The 22918-nt window shown below is 39.3% G+C and overlaps 1 protein-coding gene across 3 annotated transcripts in view; it reads left to right on the top strand.

The window, feature by feature from the left end:
* Positions 1–22918, top strand: part of LIMCH1 (LIM and calponin homology domains 1) — a 179790-nt gene that overhangs the window by 91642 nt on the left and 65230 nt on the right. For 2 of the 3 annotated variants that reach the window (XM_032685058.1, XM_032685060.1), the window contains exons 4-6: positions 14242–14348; positions 17387–17417; positions 20433–20543. In XM_032685058.1, coding sequence (XP_032540949.1) covers positions 14242–14348; positions 17387–17417; positions 20433–20543 — 249 coding nt within the window. Of the gene's footprint in view, positions 1–9025; positions 9108–14241; positions 14349–17386; positions 17418–20432; positions 20544–22918 lie in introns of those variants that run through there. The other variant, XM_032685059.1, reaches the window with a different exon arrangement.

Genomic DNA, 22918 nt, shown 5'->3' on the forward strand with positions numbered 1-22918 from the left:
GAAGTACAGAAATACATGTTGTGGGCCAAAAGAACACCCAAAATTTGTGACTAAAGGCGATGTTTAGTGACAGACATGTAAAAAAGAAACATGACATAAAATTTGTCATAGGAGGCTGGGTTTTGTTTTGTTCTTTTTTTTCTGAGAAGCAGTCAGGCTAGATTGATGTTCCTCCTTAGTGTACATGCCTGTATTTTATTTTTGCACTACTGAATAGTGACTGGGTGGAATCTGGTATGTCAGTGGACTAGGACTTTAGCCAAGGAAGAAGCAAAATAATTACATCCTCTTGGAGAAGAGTTGCAGTCCAACAAAAATTTGAGTAATCAAGGTATTAGCAGAATTATTTTAGAATGGGTGATACTTTATCTTCAGAAATATTGCACCAGTTTTTACTTGTTCTTTCATTCTGTCTGCAACAACCCAAACAGCAAAATTCAATCCAATATTATGATTAGTTTGAAGGGAGTTTAGGAGCTATATCTTCAGGCATGCCTGGCTTCCATTTTCAGGCATCTCAGATTTTTGCATGATGCAATCAGCAGTGATCAAAATCTGTTTTCCTGCAAAGTATCAACTTACTGGTATGAATCCCCTCATCCCTTTTAAGCTAAATGCTATATGGCATCTCAAGTCTCTGCCTTTAGGAATTTGTAACTAAGAAACACCGCACTGACACAGTTAAAAAAGGACAGAGAGAAACAAGGTATTTGTCAGCACAGTGTTATCGGCAGACCTGGTATCTCTCTGCCATCAGCTCTTCATAGGCACAACTGTAATGCAGAATTTTGGGGAGGATGATGGAATCGTTCTAGTGAAATTTAGAGGAGGCTACTCATAAGCATGATGACTGTGCGTGAGAAAATCCAAAATCTTCCCGGAGTCAGCATCCACAGTATTAGATTAAGTTGGCTAGTTCCCAGAGATGTTTGAGACCTTAAATGCTCTTTAGTCCTTACCCTGTGGTTGATCAGAGATTAATCACTTGCTTTTTTAAATACGGTTTTAAAATCTCTTGAGCCACCCAATCCTGACTAAAATTTACTTTCTACAATATGATCCTAGAGAACTGAAACTCCTTGAATTCCAGACTTTTACATAATTTTTGAATAACTGAGAGTTCTTGGTGTTCTCATACTTGCATCAAAAATTCTTGCAGGTAGTTCATCATCCCAAGAGTAGTTCACCTGGCTTATTCTATTTTGTTTGGCTGAAATTTGATGAGCAATATTAGAAATCCAACACTTGAATCTTAATACAAACTATTAAGTAAGCAAATTACACACCAAGAACTTCAAAGATTGTGGTCAGTATTCTTCGTCGCAGCTTCCAGCATAATTTATTCTCTTCTTATAGCAGCATACAAATATTCTTGTCCTTTATAACTATGCAGGTTGGAGAAATAAGAATGCCAGACTGAGGTTAGGAAGCAAATGGGAAGCAAATAAGAGGAAAATAAGTCAACTACTCTATTCAGGATAATGGAAGGTGGAGTTTGGGATATGCCAAAGAATGGAGAACCCTGGATAACCTCTGTGTTGTGGGTGTGGGCAACTCACTGAACAGCCTGCTTGGGTTTGGCAGCAGCATCTATCACCCTGGCTGGGGACAGCCACAGAACAGCTCTTGCGGGAGAGCAACTTGACGCCAGTGCCTTTTCCTTTCGGGGGCAAGCAGCCCAAAGGCATGAGATCAGCTTAGCAGTGCAGCACAGCACATTTGGGGATTTCCAGATTGCCAAAAAGCCCCAGAAAGTAGGTGGTGCTCAGGTGCTAGATGACTCTCCAGGCTCTCTGCAGTCACACGCAGAGCACAGGGAACGCTGAAGCCCTTGTGCAGCTCTGGACTGGCTGGCAGTACATGAATGGGCATGTGTGACCAGTACCTCCTGGTACCTCCTGGGTGGGTGAGACCCCTGTGCTGCAGTTTATGCAGTGTTCCTGCATCACCTAAGGTGGTTGCATATCTCTGTAGCCCCTGTATTTGTATCGGGCTACATCTGTTGACCTTGTAAACCCCAGGTAGCTCTCAATAGGGGCTCCGGATTTAAGGGCTGATTGGCTTCAGCACAGTGCTGAGCATCAGCTGGGTCTGTGCATTCAAGCAAGGCAGTACTGTGCGATGTATATTCCCCTGTTGCTAGGAAGGGCAGTGTAGAGGTGCTTGCCAAAGCCAGTAAGTCCTGCTGGCCTTGAGCTGATTTTGGGTAGCCATGTGTAACATTTGCATTCTCCAGAAATCTGTGCCTGTGGGAGTGATTTGGAGACGTGAGCTGGCTGGGGACAGGAGCTCTGCAGTGCTTTAAATCAGCTAATTTGCTGGCAGCTTCTTATTGGTGCTGGAGCTAGTAACCTGCTTTCATGGCGTCTGAAGCCTGGCCTAATAATCTTGCTGGACTCTACTGATTCTGCTGTCTAGATACACCTCTCTCTGATCAACTCTGAGTCCCATCCCTCTGTTGAGGAAAGGAAAAAATCATATTTACTTTAAATTTACTATTTTCCTTTATAAAGTCTCATCAGCTAAGTTTTACTAAGGTTTTAATGTGGCTTTAAATTGTAAAGATTTTCAGAAGTAGCAGTGAGGAGTTGGAAGCTTGTTGTTTGATGATACATGAACATCTCTGATGGCCTTATTTGTGAGTGTTCTGAGCAGGAGCCACTGGTTATAACCAGGTAAGCTGAATTGACTAATTTCGTCTAACAAACAAAAGGTTGCCTCAAGACTGTCAAGGACAGAGGGTAGGGTATAAACTGAAGTTTTAAGAATAAATTTAAGAATAACTGATTTGTTTCCCCTTTCTGTTCCCATCAGCAACAAGTGAGACAAGATATTTCTGCCATCTCCACTGCTTAGTTCCTGATCCTAAAGACCTGGTGTGATGCGTGTGTTCATCTTTCTACCCTTGTTGCTTTATGCATTCCAAGGGAAGAGAGTACACCTCTAATGTGTTGAAGAAAATTGACCAACAGGAACATCTGTCCTGTAGGAGAAGAGATCCTTTTCTGTCCTCTGTTCTGCTCTCCAGAGGAACCAGAACCAAGACATTGTAAAAGAGCTGGAAAAAAGCCTTACAACAGGAATACACCGTATTAAAGAAGCAGTCCTTTCATTCCCTCTTGTCTTAACCATTGATTTTATGTACATTAATGTGAGGAAATTCTGCTTCTTAAATATGGTATATTATTGAACTACTTTTTATTCCTCCTGAAAGCTTAGTCTTCACAAACTGCAAATTACTCTGGCATCCAGATGTAATCCATGAATCCCGCTTTCCAAATGGCCCTTCAAAGGCATATTTGCATGACCTCTATAGACTTAACAAACAGTAGTAATTTAAGTTGGCTATTCTGCTCAATGCATCTAGGTTTGCAGCTACCATAGCTTCATGAATAGTTGTGCTAATTCTTGAATCATGCCTAGGGAATGCTTTACTGATGATTGAAAAGGGATGCGAAACAAATCACTGCCAGACTATTGGGTAGTTCATCTTCCCTTGAATATTTACCACAAAAAACCCCACCAAACCTGCAGATATTCAAGATGACTGACAATTATGGCCAAATCTGGGAAAAAACAACAGATACATGGATTAGTATTGGGGTATTCAGTAATTCAAGCTATTACATTGTATACAGTCAAAGTTACAAACTGGCACTGATTTACTTAGCATAGTTTTGCACAGATATTTTGATTGTCTGTAAAATTCACTTGCAGAAAATTGAAAATTATTCATTTTTGTTCCCCTTCCTTTTCCTCACCAAAATCATTCTAGACTTCTAAATATGAAAGCTTCCTATTTAATTTTTTAGTATAAGTAAAAAGAATAAAGGTAGGTTTTGCAAGTCAAATGTACTGGAACTTCATTCAGCAGAAAAAGCCAATTAAAAAAAATAGTGTTTTTTGGACTTGAACAGCTTCTTTTAGAAGTATTTGCAAGGAGACCCCAACCTGTACATTAAAGAAGTCCAGTATGTTTTATGTAATGTTGGCATGAAAATGCAAAGTTATGAGTGGGGGGAAAATGTCTGTCAGGTATCATGTAACAGCAGCAAAGAGATTTCTGATTTTTATCAAACCTTGACCACCACAGATTATTAAAACATATTCCTTGGCAATAAAGAATAGATGTTTAATTTGAAAGAAGAAGTGGAATTTGTTGCTTTTTTTGCAGAGGTCACAAACTGAACAGGAATGAGTCCTCCCTGGCAGTTTCATTATTTTGCTGTTTGCCTTGGGGAATAGAGATTTGGTCTGATTTTAAAAGCTACTGCCAGGCCTCCAGCCCCCACAGGCAGCTTTCTTGCATCTTTCAAGGCCCACCTACAGCAGTTGTACTTGGACATGGAGTTGCAGAGGCCCTCCAACAGCTCGGGCTGCATAGTGTCCTGATTCCTGCAGTGGATTGCTGTCTGCTGAGAGAAGTCCAAGTATTGGCAACTATCCTACTTTTTTGCTTTAAATGGAAGATAACTTTGCTTAATATACCAAGCAAAAGAGAACATACCATGTAAAAGAACGAGGCAAGAAAGTAAAGTCATGGTAGTAGTGAGTAGTTACTGCAATTAGAAGTGTTATGAAGCTGGCAGGCAGTGGTCATACATTCAGTTTTAGAGGTTTGATGTCAAATCAATTTTAATTTTAGGTACTAATTTCTTTTGTACCTTTACAGTTTCAAACCTTAAAAATAACCTTTAGAAATTTTCAACTGTTCTGTGGCTGTGAATGTTCAAAGTTTTGTGCTTAGCTGGTTCAATACAGCTGGATGTTGCAAAACTTTGAATTAAATTCGTTATGCACAAGTTTTCATTAAAATCCTGTATTTTTGGGGCTTATACAACTGTGATGAAATTTGCTTCTGTGCCTGAGTGGGAAGACAGCTGATAAATGACATTGGGAAGGTATGCATTGAGACTATAACTCCAATACAGTTTTGTGTCTCTAATTAATCAGGTTCTTGTGTATCAGAAAAGCATTATGTGTAATTCTCACTATTGCTTATTTCTATTTCCTTTTTTTTTTTGGTCCTTGCCATCTGCTTTGGATGTAGCAAGAGAGAAAAATGAAAAGCAATTGGTAGTGATCACAGGCTGAGAAGTATTTTTTCATATAGTCATCTCTGAATGTGCATGCAGATGCACTGATTATGCTTTACATTACCTATACTGGTTTATAACACATGATGCTGGTCAGATAGTTAATGACACCCAGACGTACCTTTTCAGGTGGACAGAATTTTTCCTCATTTTCTTCTCTGCTAGACCCATTCCATTCCAAAGGTCCTGGTTGCAAGTTTTCTAGAGCTGAGTCCCTTGAGTAGTCAACAGTGCTCTTCCTGGAAAACAAGGTTATTTTCCCTACAGTCAGGTCAAAATATAGAAAGCAGGTGTTGGGTATCAGTGCCCTGAGATATCAAATGTGATCAAAGGGATCCCATGGGGTTTGGACTCTGCAAGCAGAAAGAGGAAGGCAGGGTATGTGAAAAGAAGTGTATTATCTTTTAGCAGACCTGCTAATATAATTAAAGAAAACATGGAATAAATTTTAGCACATAGATTTGCTTTACATAGGTAATCATCTTTACCATTAAAGTACACTATCTTACCCAGAACACAGAAGTAGTTTTTAAAAAATATCTGTTGTGCCATGGCTTAACACACAATTGCCCTGATAGCAGTCTGGATAGGCACAGGTTTATTCAGCAGTGCTTGGCTATACGTAACACATGAAGGACTTACTTGTGTTGGAGCTTAAGCTAGTTGTGGTGTTCCTTTGGACTACCCTAGGGCTGTACCTTTTGGGTATATTGCTCAGGAGGTAATTCAGCTGTATTTATCTATTTATCTATTTTGGTATGCAGAATGATAAGCTTTAACACTATGTCTATGAAAAAAACATACTCTCCCATATTTAATGCTCAGGTTAGTTTCTTTGGTGGTCTCCTTTACTTATAGACTGGTTTTGTTTTCACAATATCTGATGTAGTAGTTCTTATGACTCGCAACTCTAGATTTAAAGTTTATGTATTTTTGTTTTCTTTAAGCAGTTTGTTTGGGATGGGTGTCTTCTGAGATCTAAATCCATAGTCAGACTCTGTACTTTCCTTAATGCTTCATTGTGTCCAGATAATCACACACAAATAAACCAAACATAGAAAACAGCACATTCTCCGTAGCTGTGAATTTCTTGCCCATTTTTATTTTTGCCATAGAACCCATTTGTGGGGGCAGCAGCTGCAAGGATGTGCTGACAAAGGAAAGTGTCCTGTTTCCCCAGCAGGATGTCCTGAGGGAAGCACTGTGGTACTAGCTGTGGTTTCAGGGTTGAAACACTTGAAATCTATGTTTCAGTTAGTAGTCATATTCCTGCATTCATAATGTGAGTACAAGTAGAGGTAAAATTTGTCTTCATGACCGTTTCTCCCCTCCTTCAGGTAGACAGCACAACTATTGCCAAGAGGATGGATAAGAAGTAGTAGATGCCACAGATGCAAGCTCTGGTTGCCTTGAGAGCATTGCCGTTGTGATGTTTCTTTCCTTCTTGTCTCTTTGTAGCTCTTCTACACACTCTGCCACAGTTTTTGTATTGACCCTCTCCATAGCCCAACCAACAAAGCAGAGGAAGTAAATAACAGTCTTTCCATCACAGCAAAAGGAGCCATGCCTTACTTTTTTAGTAGTTTTGTGTTTTTACCCATCTGGCTCTGGATTTTACCCATCTGGCAAGGTGAATTCCCAGCAGCTTCTAGGAGTGCTTGACTACAATTCACTGTACAGAAGCTTGTTTTTAACCCTGCTCTTGGTGAGCCTTATTCATAAAAAAATAAAGTGAAAAGTAGGTAACAGAAGAAGTCATAAAACTGAGGCCCAAACCCAAGCCAAGCACTGTCATCTGGTACTAACAAGATAGTGAAGAGAGTGACACTGAGAGAGTGAGCTGCGGAGAGGGAGTGGAAAGGAAATGTTGTCCTCTTCCTTGGCCATAGCATGGCTGTTACTATAGAATATGGCATCAGATAAGCACTCCCTCTCCAAGACCGGGTGAAATCTGACATCTCATTGACATCTGGCTGTGATTTCATCAGCATCAGAGCCAGTGAATAGACTTGAAATGCTTTGGGGGTTTTCCCTGCCTGCCTATGTTCTGTCTTCATTGCTGTAAACAAAGCCATCTTACTCAGGGTGTATCTTGGGTTTGGCAAATCTGAGGGAATTCACATCATCTGATTGCTCTCTCCCCCAAAGACATGGATGTTGACTGAGCCCCCATTTGTTTAAATGTTTTATTTGTGCCTTCAGGGATAATGATCTGATGTAGCAAAGAGTAATATCAGGACCTACTTAACTAGTGAAGTCATAGGGTCAGTCTTGTGCTCATGCTGTGTGCACTCCTCCCACCCCCCCGTGGTTTGCTTTTGCCTGTTGAGTTGAAGGCTGCTCTTGCTCATGTTCTTTCCTGTGGTCTCCTCCCATTATTTTCTTTTTTGTTTTCCTGTTATCCTTCTCCTTTCTTGTCCACAGTGTTTCTTCTTTTATATCATATCATGCTGCAGGGACTTTAAGCTCTTTCAAAAAATTGCAGAAATAAGATATGTCATCCATTCTGTACCGAGCATGAAATTTTCACTACCTGCGCGGGACATACAGTGCCATTTTATATCCTGAGCTACTTGCATTTGCCTTGCATTATATACAATATGGTCATTCCTGTTTGGGGATTTTAGTTATAACGATCATACAAATGGTAGTAATACACTGCATTGCATAAGGAGCTTATAAAGATGGCTGAAATTTGTTACAGGACAAAGATCTTAAAAAGCAAATAATCTGGTGGTGAAGGACAGATGTAGGAAAATATCAAGACAATTTCTTGAGTAGTGCTGCTGTGCTTCTGATTTTCTCAAAGAATTGCAAGCTTTTAATTTTAAATTTGCTTTTTAGTTTCTTGAGGACAAGTGTACTCAAAATTTGCTTTGCTTAACACATTTCATTTATTTTTAGCTTGCTTTTTATAGCCCCCCCCCCCCCGCCTTCCCCCCATCTTCTTGCTCTAGGCACTTGCAGCACCTAGTGAGCCTGGCTGGGAGCAGCAGGATCTAAACACCTTGGCACTTCCAGCGAGATCTTTGGGGAAGGGTACTGAGCAACACAGAGGGAGCTGGGTTTGTTTAGTCTAGAGAAGAAGAGGCTCCACGGGGACCTCATTTCTCTCTACAACTATCTGAAAAGAGGTTGGTTGTAGTGAGGTGGTGGTCAGTTTCTTCCACCATGCCTGCAGTGAGAGGACTAGAGGAAATGGCCTTAAGCTGAGACAGGGGAGATTCAACTTAGGTATTAGAAAAAAATTTTCACTGTAGGGTAGTCAAGCATTGGTATAGGTTGCCCAGGGAGGTAGTGGAGTCACCATCTCTGGAGGTATTCAAGAGGTGTCTGGTTCTGGTGCTGGGTGTGTGGTTTAGTGGTTTAGGGGCTGCAGTGGTAATGCTGTGTGGACAGCTGGACAGGATGATCTTGAAGGTCTCTTCTAACCTTGATGATTCTATAAATCTATGATTCTATCTTCATGCAGCCTTAGATGTTACCTGAAGGTTGCTTAGAGCCATGTTTAGGGTTTCTGGTGTGTTTTGTGCAGTTGCAGTATGGTACCAACCGGCCCATTTCTTCATGCAGTTCTAAGGTGGGTTTTGCCTTTTTGTTAAGGGAGCAGGGCTGTTGTTGGAAGAGGCACATCTTTTCCTTGTCGACTGGGAAAAAGAAGCAGACAAAGGCTGGGCTTTCTTGGCAAAGATAGTCTTCGTCAGCTTCTTCCAGCGACATGCTGGAAGGCCCTGCCTACGGAGCCGGCATGCCCGCCCGGTGTGCCCTACTCCTGCTGGTTCAGTCTGATCATCGCTGTGTTTATTCTCTGGACCTGCCTTCTGCCTTCGCGGCTCACAGGACCCCACGCTCGTTAATTTGGTGCTTTGCCCTCCAGCCGCGCCGTGCCCGGGCGGGTGCCGGGAAGCGGCGCTGCGGTGGGTGGAGTTGGGGCTGCAGCCGCAGCTGTGCCGCTCCCGCCCGGCCCGGCTGCCGCTGGGGGACAAGAGGATCGGTCCGGCTGGCGGGCTGGTAAGTCCTGCTTTCCCTCCATGCTCCCGGGGTCCATCTCTTTCTGTTTTTCCCCAGTAGCGTTTAATTTTCGTGGGTGAGGCTATTGAGTGACAGAATCTTTTTGGGATGTAAGCAGCCCTGACTCCCCTTGCTGTTCTGGAGGGGTAGTTGCCTTCAGTTCTGGTGTGCTGTCAGCCTTCCTCTTCTGGAGGTTAACCATCTCAGCTTCTAAGTGAATATGTCCCAGCTGCGATCGAGTTCTTCCCAAATTTAGTGATTTCGAATCTGCCACAGAAAGCTCTGTTTTGTGAAGTGTTATTAAATATACAGTGAAGCGTATTGTATAAACAGTAAACCACACATATATATAGTGAAACATACATATATATAGTTAAACATATATGTATAGTTAAACACAAATATAGTTAAACATATACAGTAAAGCATATTGGATAAATAGTAATACATATACATAATTATATGTATATGTATGTATGTATATGCATAATATACACATATATATATACACACACACACATATATATGTAAAAAGTTCCCAGCCTTTCTCATAAAAAGTTTTTTCCTGGTGTGCTTGAACAGAGTATTTCAATATTTCTGTGAGCCTGTGTCATACAAGATCCATTGCTTTTATGTAGGTAAATTACCACCACTAATTACTTACATAAAATGGAAAAAAATAAGAGAATTTAGAAGATATGTTGAGAGCAAACAAAAGGCTTTAAAGAGTCTGAATTGGAAATTGCTCAGAAAAGCAGTTTGGAAATTTTTTTGAAGAGGTCTTCCAATTTATTCTGGAGCAGGGAAAATATCAGCATTCCAGAAATGAAAAAGGCCACCTGTTTGTCTGCAGCTGTCCTGCAAAACAGAGCAGTGCTACTGGCAACTAATAATATCTCCAACTCACAGAAGTGGCATGTATTTGGCATTTTATGCAGTGTTCCGTGCAGACATACAGCTAGGCTAGCTTTTATTTTCCCCAGGTTTATCAGTATATCTCATCCAGGCCATGCAGTAGCACATTGACAAATGATGGCTCCACAGTGATAAGCTGTAGGACCAATTTGCAGTGCGAATACAGTGAGAATGTTTTGTATACTATTGTGGCAGATGAAAGGAATGGAAGTGGGCCAAATTCAAGCTGTTTGCCATTGCATCTGATCAGCAGATCCTATGGAGAGAATTTGCCTGCTGTGAATATTTGATTCTCGCTAGCTTGAGCTATCTTGTGTGTTGGCTGTGCTACTGTGTGAATTTGCAGTGACTTTCCAGGGTGTCTGTCCTGCTCAACTGCCAATTTCTGGGGTTTTTTGCAGGATTCAGGATTTTGTGCACCACTTTGTGCATGAGGAAAATGACTTAATGCTATACAGTGAACGTTTTTTCATATTTGTAATATAGAGGTTAAAACCAACCAAACAAAAAATGATTACAAGTGAGCAGTGCATTATTTTTTCCTCCCTGCACTTTCATAAAGGTGTAACCCCTCTACCACCTACTCTCTCTGCGTTACCTGCAGGTGGTTTTCCTGGCAAAGTGATTTTGTAGAGGTAAGTCTGTCAATTACACACCAGAAAGGATGAAAAGGTGATGGTGTTGAAATGAAGTTATGAGTGCAGGAGCATTTTTCCCTTCCCTTTTCCCTTTCTGCACCCTTATCTGTCCATGACCCTTCTTAGTGGTTCATGGCTGACTTTGCCTGGGAGTTCGTAGTTTTGTGTGTTGGTTAATTTTTTGTTTCTGAAATTCGGTAAAGCAAAACAGTTACATTAATAATTTTTGGTTTTCTATACTGACAAGTAAATGACATTGCTTATAGTGCTGATCTAACAAGAACTCTCAGGACTCTGCTGAGGAAAGCAGAAAAGGGTTGGGATTTAATCTGTCAGTGTATCCTAGGCTTGTATCCTGTGTCTGTCACCACACTGAAGTGTTTGTCTTCTGTAAGCAGCCTATTTAGACTTTCTGTCATCTTATCAATTAAGCACAGTTAAAATTTTTATAGCTATCTGTAGATATCTCTAGATTATAGATTTATAATTTATAGATCTGTATAAATATATTTATAGATAGAAAATTTTATATTTTAAGAGAATAGAGAAAATTTGCAAAATAAATTTAGACTGTAACCTGACAACTTGCTTTTCCTCTGTGTGTATGAAGGACAAAAGCCAGAAGACTTTTGATTGTAATGCTGTGGAGTAAAACCAAGAGGAGTCAGCATGAGACAGTTGCAGCAAGTAATAGCTGAGAGAAAGGCAGTATCATCTCCATCTAATGTATTGATGAAATTGTATGTTAGTGCCTTGTAGGGACTGCCAAAGGGACCAAATTCTGTTTGTGTGTCTTCTGAGACCACTGTAAAAGATACCACCCCGTTAGCTGAGGCACAGCAGCTGGCCACGCTGCGATCCTTGCCATTGCAGCGTGACCCATTTGCATGACCTATTTAACTCTGTCAAGTTGTAAGGAGCTGGGCAGGCACATTAAATGTGTCTTTTCAGTCACTTGTTTAAAGTAAGGATGTTTCATATACATTGCTATTTGTAAACCTGGGGTCTTTTTCTTTTTTATTCAGCAATGACAGAAAGGAGTACTTCAGGTGACTACAAAACATGCATAGTTGCAGCTAACAGACACTGAACAAAATATCCTCTCAAAAGATGTAAAAAAAAATTTTTGAAAACTGAAGAAGACAGGACCTGATCAATGCAAAGTGTAGTAATCCTGAGAGAAAGCTTTGCTGGGAGCTAGGTCTTAATGTTAAGACTCCTTTCTCCTTTTAGTGGCTTATGACTGCTTTTCTCCAGCGTCTCAGTGGTACTAACATGCGAATTTCATCTGTACTAGAGCAAACTAGGAAAAGTTTAGTTTTGCACTAGAATGAGATATGTTTTTGGCTTGGGCTTAGGCAGCCTAGGCAGGTGTTCTTGAATAAATATGACACCTGAAAACATCTTTTTTGTTGGCCTTTTTTTTTTTTAATCTGTTTAAACAAATGGCCATTTTTAGTACCATTGGGAAATAAAAATTACGAGATTGTTAGCAAAAGTAAAACTTCTTTCTGTGCTCGCTGATTGCATCTTGTTGTTATGTGTGATTCTTTGTACCCATACAAGATACTAGCTTTCTGAGGAATTGTTTGGATGATGATGTTAGTGACTGTTGGCGAGTGTTTTTCCTATGATGACCATCAAAATAAAAGCATGTAGGCAAACAGGCATAGGGTGGTGACACTGTTTTGTGAGAAGTGGGCATCTGTTCATCAACAGAAGAATGAGTTTCCAAACTACATGGCTGCCAAATGGACTGATGCTTTTGTTACTGCTTATCATAACTTGGTTGTGAACTTTTGGCATAAAGATGGATGCAATTAGTTATCTCCCGCGTTCCTCCTCCTTTGGTTGTTTTCTAAACCTATTAGGTTACTATGTCCTCTGTGTCCTGTATATTTTTGTTAAATTTGGAAATACTGTTTGGAACTTTTTTTGAATGCTTTTGCATTTTCATTAGATTTACACATTGATGTACCCAGCATTTGAAAGTGACCAGAACTGTCCTCCATCAAAGACCAAACACAAGAGTTATTCACAATGCAGTTGGAAAAATTATAATGCAAACAGTAAGCCAGATGGAGAATTTTACAAACATCTTTTCGTGTCATGAATGATGCCGTCTCCCTGGGTTATGGGCACTCTGCTCTCTCGACTGCTGTTCCTTTCCCCCTGGCTCCCCTCCAGAGCTGTTAAATTTCAGCCAGGGAAGAAAGGGAGATTTGGACTCCTCTGAATTTCCACGTCTTTATTTTTTGTGGTGTGGCTGGCGAGCTTTGTGTGCGAGAGTGTTGGCATGCTGAGAGCTGCAGTGATTAGCATTCTGATTGCTGTCCCGAAACAGAACAAACAGGGCTGCTCTCGAGGAGCCATGGCCTCCCACCCAAACAAAGGCCTGGGAGCAGATGTGGGGAGAGCCCTGCTCACGAATCCTGCTCTGTCACGAAGGGTGGGTAAGAGCTAAACACTACTCAGGCTCCTCTAGTTCTTAGGTTTTACAAAAACAGAGTTCTCTGCCACACTCTGTGGTTCTGCTCCTTTGTAACTCTTCACGTGGCAGCTTAAATTTAGTTGGAGATTTAAGATGAGAGGCCTCAGAGAATATCAAGCTGTACATTATGTCTTTACTTCTTCACACATCTAGCGTTGCAGTTGCTGATCTAGAAATATACATATCTAAACACTTGTTCTCTACTGACCTTCAGGATGTATCCATGTAAGAAATATTCACTGGTTCTGTAAAAGGGAGCAGTGTACCTACATGTGTGTAAGTATAAAACATTTATTAACTGTAAAGGTGCATATGCAAATTTAATCCCCTGCGTGCAAACCTATGTGTCATCACTTGCATTTGGTTTGAAAGAGGATTATATCAGTTTGTACTTAGTCTGTCTTAGTTATAGGTTTTTAATTTTTACCCTTTGAAAAGTGTAAATCCTTCATAAAAAGTGTTACCCAATTGGTGTTGTTTCTTCTTACAGACAGCGGTCACATTAAGTGTAGGTTCAAGGTTTTTATTTCAGAAGAAGCCACTGTTTTTTCAGTGGCTTCTGACTGGTTAAGGCTGGAGAGGCAAGAGAGCAGTTGTGTTAACTGGCTTGCTCATATTGACATGGAAAATCTTTTCTGAACAAGCTGCTTGCTTAAATGGTGGTGGGCTGTTTCATATCTGCTCTTCCTGCTTCCTTCAGAAATCCTGCCTTTTCTACCCCATAACGTGCTGAGGTTGTGTTGGCAGCCTACATCAGTAGGTGGGGAAATTAGCAGGACTTTTTCAGTTAAAAAAGTTTCCAACATCTGAGTTTGAAAAGAAGCAAGTCAATAAGCTTGTTGTAGTTACATATCTTGGGGAGAAAAATAAAAAGAAAAAGGAAAGAAGTTTAATATCTGTCAGGTTTCCAAACAAAATCTATACTGACTTCTTAAATTATGTGACTGGAAATGTCTTTGGTTCTTCATTTTACTGGTGGTATGACTGTTCACGAACAGATACTGAGTTAGAAAGAGGTTGGTTTGGTAAGATATATTTTTAAATGAAGGAAAGTTAAAAATGTTGGGGTTTTTTTTGTGTCTCTTTTCAGGATAATATCATATTATTCTTAAGAGGCTGCAAAGAGCTGGGACTTAAGGAATCTCAGCTTTTTGATCCTGGTGATCTGCAGGACACATCAAACAGAGTAACCATCAAGTAAGTACAAAAGCAGTTTGTGATTAGCATGTTATAGTCTCAGATGCATGTGATGCAATAGTAAATATTTAAGGATAAGCAAAAAGGCTATAGAACTGTCACTCGTATAAAGCAAATAGGAAGCTGAGGTTTGGGAAACCTTCAGTGCTGGGAAGAATAGATAGTTCCATTCAACAGGTTTTGTCTAAGGGCTGTTATTTTTCCCACAGAGATCAACCACAGCTCTTTAAAATAGGACAATGTTTGGACAATACTCTCGGCCACATGGTGTGACTCTTGAGGATGGTCCTGTGCAGAGCTGAGAGTTGGACTTGATGATCCTTGTGGGTCCCTTCCAACTCAGCATAATCTGTAATTCTGTGAAAATACTGTTTTAGTTACGTGATGAGATTCTGAGGGACTTGGGGGTTTTCCTGAGCCTAAATTTAGTCTGTCCAACTAATGAACTATTGTAGTCTGGGGAAAAAAAATCAAAGCTCAGATTAAAGTGTTCTGATTTTGCAAAATAGGGCGTTTATAGGCCTCTAAAACTCTATGAGGTGCAGACATGAGCACAGTCTGTTTATTTCCCTACAAGAACTATAGATTGGGAAGCAGTAATTGGGCTGAAGATGTTTGTGTGGACTGGAAATGCCACAGTTTAGATACTTTCTCACCAAAGCCACACACCTAGTACCACACAAATTGCACAAGTTCCCCACCCTCCAAAAGCAAGAGCACCCCACAGTCTCATAAAATTAACAAAATTTGTGATTGGTGTTATTTAAAAGTTTTTCTGGAAGTCTTGGGTCTATCATGTGTAATATTACAGTTATAACAGAAGTTATTGGTCTACAGAGCAGAAAATGCTGCTGAGTTGATTGAATGGCCTTGTTTCATTTGACCAAAAAGATCACTAATAAAATCCTAGTCATACATACCCATTTTAGAAAAGTATATGGAAACAATTTACTAAATTTCAGCAGCTTTTTTTTTTTATTCCTTTCTGGCAATGGAAGCTGGGCGAGTTTTCATGGTTTTCAAGCATTGTCTGGGAAAATTTGAAGGCTTTGAAAATCAAATTGGCCACTTTCCTTGTTTGAAGGAATAGTCTCCCATTTTTTACTCTTTTCCAAGGTTCTGACTCCAATATGAGGTTTTCTTGCCTATACATACCAGTGAGAGGGGGCAATGTGACATTTCTTCTAAATCTGATAATAATGTAATGAAAAAGGTTCTTCATGACGTCCTATAAAATCATTACAATGAGTGGCTGGAGAGAGTTGCAAAGCAATCCCTAATCTCCATTTAAAACCCTAATCTCCATATGACATTAGAAAGAAAGGGTTTTTCTGATAAACACCTTGATCTTTTGGGTTTGAGGATGGATGGAGTACCTTGATGGAGGCAGACTGAGATGCTGGGACTAGGGTGGAGCTCCAAGGAGAGCTGTCCAGCATGTCACCTAGTTAAACACATAAACTCTGACATCATAAACTCTGCAGAGCTGGCCTGGCCCTCTGCTGAATATGATGCTAGGTAGATGTGAAGCATCTCATTGGCATGACTTTTTTTCCCCCCCATCAACATTTCGGAGAAAGCAGCTGTGGAAATGAGCCAAATGTTTTCCTAGCACTGGCCAAGATCATGCTGAGTAACTGAGTTGAGCTGTACAAGCCAAGTCCATGACTCTTGTAGAGAAATATGTTGAAGACATGTCTTCTGCTAGCTAGTTCCCAAAGCATGGTGATTTTTTCCCCCTTTTTGTAGACTTTTGGGTTATTTTTTAAACATGGTGAAAATGTTACTTGTTTTGTGGTAGAGGATGAATATGACATTATTGCACATGATTAACATAATGAAATGCTAACCTTTTTTTTTCATATAGGTGTTAATTGAGGTATGCATCAGATCTATTTTTTTGGATCATTCTGCTTATAAAAGTTATGAGCTAATGCTGTAAAGAATTTCTTACTGACTTGTTAAACAAGACTCTTTTCCACTGTTATTTTATTAAGAAAAAAACCAGGACTGTTCTATTTTTCTTAGTATGTGGGTATTGGTGGACAAAATTTTGGCTTAAGAAGATGTTATCAGAAAATACTTGGTTTTACCATTGCCTATATTTAGGCTTTTGTTGTTCTAACAGATTTAAATACATTTACTTTTGGTTTTGTCAGGTTACCTTTCATGCTGGAGTGGTCTTACCATTATAGTAGAAGACAATAATCAGGAGACAATCTTTATTAAATCTGAAGTGGTTTTATTTATTTTTCAGCACTTAAATGTCATGCACATTTCCTCCAATTTTTTAATGCTTTCTTTGCTGAATTTTGGAATGTTCAGGTTTGCACAAACTTTGTGCCTTGTTGTTTCTAACATAAAAATTCCACCCTTTTAGGAACATTGGAGAAAAAAAAATAAATTGAGAAGGATGCCAATGTTCAGTCTGAGCACTCAAGTATACATTAAAAAAATAAATGTTTTCCACAGCAGGTTCTGTTTTAAGTGGCAGGATCTTTTTTGCTTCACCCATCTACTTTGTTCTTTGTGAGTCTTGTTTCCACAGAAGCTCCTGCAATATTTCCTTAATGTTTGGTGATGTCTCCTGTGCATGTTCAGTTGCTTCCACAATCTGTATGATTTATCACAGAGCAGAACCTGTAATAACTGCAAAATGTATTTTAGCAGTGAGGACCTTTGTCTTCTTTTTGTAAGAAATCAGCAACTCTATTTAAAGGAAATATTTTTGACACTGTTCTACTTTAATGTGGGACCATTATAAACACATTTTATTTTTATGCTTCCAGAGTTCTAATTTAATGATTGAAATAATGGTGACAAAATACTCCCATGTTATGAATAAATGAATGTGTGAACTACATCTTCTTAACTTTCATGTGTTTTCACCCAGCAGAAGCATTCTGCAGGATTTTGTTAGGGAAAATGTGATTTACTGCATACAGGCTCTTGGAAAGTGTGTCTACTTTCTGATTTTTTTCCCCTCTCTCTCTTTTTTTTTTTTTTTTTTTGGTGTGTGTGTTTGTGTGTGCAACCAGGAACATTGACTATAGTAGGAAGCTGAAAAATGTAAGTACATCACTTGGAGTTTGTTGAGTTTTTTTTATCTGGTTAATCCTGTATTTGGCCTGAGCAAGAATTATGTCAGTAAAAACTGAGTACAGATAAGTATTGCTGAAAAATCCTTCTGAATACAAACCTAACTAGGTTCTGCTGGAAATTTAGGTAGAGCTGCTGTGGCAAAGCAGCCTTACAATAGAAATAAGGTAGAGAACATTTGTCTCTTCTTGGATAAGTGATAAATAATGTGATTTCTGTGCTGTCCAGTGTGCAGTGTACTGGGAACGGTCTGACTCGCCCATGAAGTGACACTTTTGTAGCCCTTCATGAATATATTGGCATAAAGTGCATTTGCACAAAGCATTTAAAATTAAGCAAAATGATCATCAGATCTGGATACAAGTCTTTATTACTATCCGGTTTGGTAGTTTTCTCATGGTTCTTCCAAATAAATTAGTGTTTCCCAAGAAAGATTATTTCCATTTAACTTAAATGTCTTGTTAATTTAAACTAATTGCAATCCTGTAATTGTTAAGTGGAAAAGAAAATGTCTAAACTTTGCTGGTCTCAGAGTTAGTTATTCTCTTAAAGCCTAGCAAGCTGTCTGTCCTTAGTCGGCTGTAAACTGGTAGAAATTTGATTTTGTATTTGGCTCACATCCCTATAAAGTGATGGGAAATGCCAAGATCTTTTCCTAGTAACATTGCAAGCCAGTAATCATGGCTGTGGGTAAAAAAACCCCAAACAAAACAAAAACACCCCCTCCCCCAAATTATTTCATGCTGTCTTTCCCATCATCACCATCATCAGTAGAGTAGTATCTTCTGCACGCAGCACACAAAGTTTTAGGGGAAGAGTTCACCTTTGGTATTTTAGCACTGTTGTAGGCACTGGTTAAATATCTTTGTACATATGTATTGTTTTAAAGGTAAAGTTTCAAAAATATCTTCCATGATGTGCTTCTAGGCAATATATGCTTTCCAGGTGCATGATCCTGCAACCTTGGCTGGCAGCCAGTAGGAATTGCTTGCAAATGTGAAATTATCCACTTTTTTTCCCCTCTCAAATAAAGAAAGGAAGAAGGGAGAAAGTGATTAAATGCTAGCAGAAATAAATAAAAATACCACATCCTTCATCAGTGAACTAAATGGCAAAATGAATTGGACAGTTTCCTGGTTGCCAGAAATACTGTATTTGCAAGTGTTATCGTTTAACTTGAGAACATATACTGTAAGAATTCTTTGCATAAATTTATCAAGTAGTACTGGTTGAAGGATAAAAGCTCAGATAAAGGTTGTTTCAAGATAAAAAAAAATCAGTACTAGCGAAACCACCTCCTTTCACTCAGCACAGTATTGATTTGGATGTAATTTTAAAACAAGGGGAAAATTTTTGTAATTTATTAAAAGTGTTAGATATTTTATGACATGTACACTATTTATAAACTAAAGAAAAATATAAACTGTATTTATATATAAAATACATATTTTTAAACTGAAGACCTGTATGACATACACAGTATCCTTTTCTGGCAGGGCCTCACCTGTAGTGCTGCATAATTTTGGACATCACACTTAAATGAAAAATGGGAATGCTAGAGCAAGTCGATGAGAAAAGTCCAGCATATATTGCTGAGGAGGAAGCACTGGAAGAATATGGGTGCATGTTTTAGGGAAGAAGAGTCTGAAGGATGCCTGTTCCCAATACCCCCTTGGGATTTTTGCTAATCTTGTTTTCTTTAGTTCACTATATAGTATGAAGTATATGGCCCTGTCCCATCAGAACATAAAGTTAATGTAACTTTTTTGATAGAGTTAATGGCAACTATTATTTATTATTGGTTGCACATCTTTTCCACATCAAAATATTTCCTGTTTGTTCTGCAGTTAAATACTTTGCACTGTCACAGAATATGCCAAAATAATGAACATTAAATGAGAAAAAACCCTAAGTTCTGAGGTGATGGTTTGTCATTTTTATCCAGTACAAAACACTGAACTGAATTGCTTTTGATGATCAGTTTTCAGTCCAAATTGCTGCTGCACAGGTGCCATTAAAGACATTGCTTTAAGTGGAGGCATATGTGGGCAGAGAGGGACTTTCTCTGGATGGTGTTAACAGCAGCATTTTTGGAGTTGTTGGATTTGACCATCCTAAGCATCTTAATTTCTCCTTTCCTAAAACACGTGCAACACCAGCAGTGTCAGGGCAGATTTCTTTGCTACTTAAAGGAGTGAAAGGGTATATAAACACTTGCAAGAGCAATTCTTGGCCTTGAAATGACTTTTGAGTTATGAAGAAGCAGCAAGTCAGAACTTGAATGAAGCCACTAACTCTTTCCCCTGTGGTCTGATAGAAACAACCAGATGCTCATGGCTTTTGATTAATCTTTATTTATTCATCTTCTTTATTAAGCATTTCTTAAGCTGTTATAACAAGTTGTTATCAGAAACCTAGACGTAAATGTTCCTGTATCATCTGGTTGATTACATTAGGATGATTAAAAATGAGACTTCCTTTTCTGTCCTTGAAATAGACAGGCACACATATGAGATGTTTTTAGGCAGGCACTTATTCAAGATGTTTTGTTTATTCCCTTGGTCTTAATGGTTTTAATTAACAACTTCTAGTATCAGTACTCTTAAGGATTTTTTTCTTTTTGGGTTTACAAACGGATATATTTATGTGTCTTTTAGACAGTTTCAAATATATTTGTCTAGTTTTTCTATTCAGATTCATTTTTTCTGTTTCTTTTCCAGGCAGACATGACAGCTGTATTATTTTTGTTAAAAATACCAGGGAGATAATGTGTTAAGTTACATATTGTGTAGGACTGTTTAAATTTTCACAGTTACTTGATGTATTTATGTTTAACCTTTGACAGACACTTCCCTTTAAATTCTGATGTATAGCAAAATCTTGTACCACTGTGCAGTTTAGAATAAATCAGGGATGCTGAAGGGAAGTAAATTTAGCTAAGTGACTGTGTAGATGGCTTAAATTAATTCTTATTAACTTCTGTAGGTATTAGTCACCATTTATTGGCTAGGGAAAGCGGCAAACAGCTGCACGTCATATAGCGGATCAACCCTGAACCTGAAGGAATTTGAAGGTTTCCTGGCACAAATGAGAAAGGTATCTTTTTGTTATGTTTTGGGAATGGAAATTTAGCTCAAATTATTAGTCCCATAAATAAATTGTTTGTTGATAAATATGAGTGGGGGTGGAATTTCCGTGTGTTTTGATGTGAGTTTTTTCATTTATGACACCAAGTTTCAGCTAGAAGAGCTGAGACTCAAAAGGAAAGTGTGAGACTTGCAAGAGCAGAGTTTTTCCTCTTTAAAACATTCAGTCTCATGGGCAGCTTTTTTGGTTTTTTGTTGCAACATAAAACATCAAACCGAAGTATCTAAATAAAGCTGAAGGGGAAGAGAAGGAGATTGATTATGTGTCACCAAGGATATAGTTATGATAAATCTGTGTTTTGCCAAGCTCTAAATTCTGACTGAAATCATATTTGGTGGTTTATGAGCTGAGCTGTTGGAAAGGAAAAGTTGTGATTGCTCTAGGGTAGTTTGGGGACTTTTGGTTGAACATTCCAGCATGCCCTGAATCTTGAATCAGGTTGCTTAGCATCGATGACCAAGAATGCATTTCTTGGGGATGGAAGGGGCAAGGAGCAGGCTTGTAAGAAGATGGCAGCACCACATGTTATCACTGCATGTGTTGGACATAGTGCTCATGAAAGGCCACGTAGATACGTTCTCCAGTCCACAGAGAGCTTCACGCCTGCTGTTTCCTCCCCATGTCATGTAACGGCCATGTTACCACAGGCAGTAGGATTTGGGGACTGTGGGAGAATATCTGGACTTCACTCTCCTCGAGCTCTGTGGTGCTGCATCTGCACCAGCTGCAACTCTCCATTCTGGGATGCCATAGGACCAGCACCAGATTGCCACTAGAGAGGAAGAAATACTTGTCTGATAGCAGCTTCTATATCCTGGTGACACCAGAGAACCTTAACTAGATGGGTAAAATCCCTGTTTGTGAGCCCAGTTCCTGTGAAAACTCAAGCAAAAATGGAGAGGAAGAGAAAACATCTTGCTTCTCTGGAGAAATTTATTTTAGTCTTCATTTTAATGACCTGCGCTAATTACTTGGGACTTTGGCACTCGTGAGCGATGTGACTGAGCCTAAGCAATAAAAAAATGAAGTTAATACTTGAGTTGTTTACAAATAGAAGATGCAGGGAAGGAGCATTCTGCACTCCAAAGAGTCAGAAAGGTGAAACAAAACCAAACAAGAGGGCTAGCACAGAAAAATTGGCAAAGTACAGGTTGTTATAATGTTAGTGCTGCATGGTATTGTGGTTTATTTTTTAATGTTTAATCTTGCACCACAAGGCTCCTCTTTTTCCGGGTGATATTTACCTGTGAAACTAATCATCAGAGCACTTTAGAGGTCTTATCTTGAGCCCTTTTGTGAGATGAAGTAGGCTGGAGCTTAAAGGCAGCGTTCTCTAGGGAGCTGATGGTAATGGAGAGCCTGGCTGGGCATTGCAGAGCACTGTGAATCAAGACCAAAGGCAAGAGACTGGGACTTGACTTGTTGCAGATTTGGAGCTGGGAGAAGAGTAGAGATCTCATAAAAGCTGAAAGCTATATGTTCTTTTAATGCATAAACAGAGCACTTTGCAGTCCTGAAAAGTCTTGTTTAGGTGATTCTGTTGTGAGGGCCGTTATGACTTGTTTTGGGATCACCTCCCTACTCCTATGTCCCTGCAGTATTTCCCACTGGCAATTCTGGGTTTGTCTGTTACTGCATTTGAAGAGGATTTGGTTGTAAAATAGAACATGTTAATCATGCTGTGCAACACTCTGATGTTCTTTATAGCTGAGCTCGAGTGATGAAAAGACACTTTATCACATTCTCTACTAGTATTTTTCCACAGAATTTAGTAACTAAATCGACCATAAATTCAGTCTGGTTTAGTCTTTCTGTTGTAAATCCTCTCTGCTCTCTTTTAATAAGCAAATCAAAAGACAACTCCAATGTAAGTTGTCTCAGACTCATGTTTTTTTCTTCTCATATTGAAGGGGCTATTCATTTCTAATTTTATTCATGCAACTCTGTTTTTAATTTCTTTAACTATTTGAGTACTCATTTTTCTTTTAAACTAGAAATACACAACAGCAAAAGATCCATGGCTTTTTGATTATATTTAGTGGGTGGAACTTCCTGGAGAAATGCGTCTTATATTTGGCAGTCATGCTTCTACTGCCACTCGGTGACATACTGTGTTTTTAATTAGATAATATGAAAGACTGATGTGCTGGTTTGTGTCATGCTATGGTGTTATCAGTCCCACAGATAACCACTTTCCCATTGATAATGTTTGGGAAATAACATTTGTTCAAGGCAGGACAAGTACCCGTCTGTGTGACGGCATTGTGTTTGCCAAGGGAAAGGCTGTAAAGAACATGTTTACAGAAGTCTAGGATCCTATCCTG

The sequence above is a fragment of the Chiroxiphia lanceolata genome, chromosome 4, assembly GCF_009829145.1.
Source record: "Chiroxiphia lanceolata isolate bChiLan1 chromosome 4, bChiLan1.pri, whole genome shotgun sequence".
NCBI classification, from domain to species: Eukaryota; Metazoa; Chordata; class Aves; order Passeriformes; family Pipridae; genus Chiroxiphia; species Chiroxiphia lanceolata.